This window comes from Empidonax traillii, unplaced genomic scaffold (genome assembly GCF_003031625.1).
Source record: "Empidonax traillii isolate 1590-97213 ecotype Southwest subspecies unplaced genomic scaffold, ASM303162v1 scaffold3062:size25008, whole genome shotgun sequence".
NCBI lineage: Eukaryota > Metazoa > Chordata > Aves > Passeriformes > Tyrannidae > Empidonax > Empidonax traillii.
The window spans coordinates 15,916-17,289 of NW_020958255.1; the positions used below are offsets into that span (position 1 = coordinate 15,916).

At 56.7% G+C, this 1,374-nt stretch overlaps 1 protein-coding gene across 1 annotated transcript in view; it reads left to right on the forward strand.

Annotated features, from left to right (window-relative positions):
- The window catches only part of LOC114072359 (nuclear receptor coactivator 1-like), a gene marked incomplete at both ends in the record, with an annotated part of 15,893 nt that extends 15,116 nt beyond the window's left edge, over positions 1-777 (forward strand). Inside the window, 2 exons of the mRNA XM_027910264.1 lie at positions 11-223; positions 652-777. Coding sequence (XP_027766065.1) covers positions 11-223; positions 652-777 — 339 coding nt within the window. The remainder of the gene's footprint in view (positions 1-10; positions 224-651) is intronic.
- Positions 778-1,374: the final 597 nt, after the last annotated feature.

The following is a 1,374-nucleotide window of genomic DNA, read 5'->3' on the forward strand; positions in this document are numbered from 1 at the left end:
GCTGGAGCAGCTGGTCAGCTTCCTCAGCGGGAAGGACGAGACCGAGCTGGCCGAGATCGACAGGGCCCTCGGCATCGACAAACTCGTGCAGGTACAGCCAGGGAATGGGATTGGGAATGATGGGAATGGGATTGGGATTGGGATTGGGATGGGAATGTGGGAGGGATGTGAGACCGAGCTGGCCGAGATGGACAGGGCACTCGGCATCGACAAACTCGTACAGGTACAGCCAGGGAATGGGATTGGGATTGGGATGGGAATGGGATTGGGATGGGAATGGGATTGGGATTGGGATTGGGATTGGGATTGGGGATTGGGATGGGAATGTGGGAGGGATGTGAGACTGAGCTGGCCGAGATCGACAGGGCACTCGGCATCGACAAACTCGTACAGGTACAGGGATGGGATGGGATGGGATGGGATTGGGATGGATGGGAGTGATGGGAATGGGGAGCTGGAAGGGGGGTGGGAATGCAGGAACCACTCCTGGAATTGCTGGAGGAGGATTCCCAATGTTTGGGAATGGGAAGCCAGGTGGGAGCGGGAATGTGAAACCACTCCTGGGATTGATGGAGGAGGAGAAGGAGAGGATGGGAATGGGGAGTTGGAAGAGGATTGGAAATGTGGGAGACCCTCCTGGGTTTGCTGTAGGAAGAGGAGAAGGGATGGGATGGGAAAGATGGGAATGGGGAGATGGGAATGATGGGAATGTGGGAGGGATGTGAGACCGAGCTGGCCGAGATCGACAGGGCCCTCGGCATCGACAAACTCGTACAGGTACAGGGATGGGATGGGGATTGGGAATGATGGGAATGGGATGGGAATGGGAATGGGATGGGAATGTGGGAGGGATGTGAGACCGAGCTGGCCGAGATCAACAGGGCCCTCGGCATCGACAAACTCGTACAGGTACAGCCAGGGAATGGGATTGGGAATGGGATGGGGATGGGAATGGGAATGATGGGAATGGGGTGGGACGAGATCGACAGGGCCCTTGGCATCAACAAACTCGTACAGGTACAGGAATGGGATGGGATGGGATTGGGATGGGATTGGGAATGATGGGAATGATGGGAATGGGGTGGGAAGGAGGGAACCACTCCTGGGATTGCTGGAGGATTCCTGGAGGAGGAGGAGTCCCAGTGGATGGGAATAGGGAGCTGGAAGGGGGAGTGGGAATGAGGAAGACACTCCTGGGTTCATGGAAGAGGAGGATTCCCAGTGTTTGGGAATGGGAAGCCAGCTGGGAGCGGGAATGTGAAACCACTCCTGGGATTGGTGGAGGAGGAGGAGGAGAGGATGGGAATGGGGAGTTGGAAGAGGAGTGGAAATGTGGGAGACCCTCCTGGGTTTGCTGTAGGAAGAGGAGAAGGG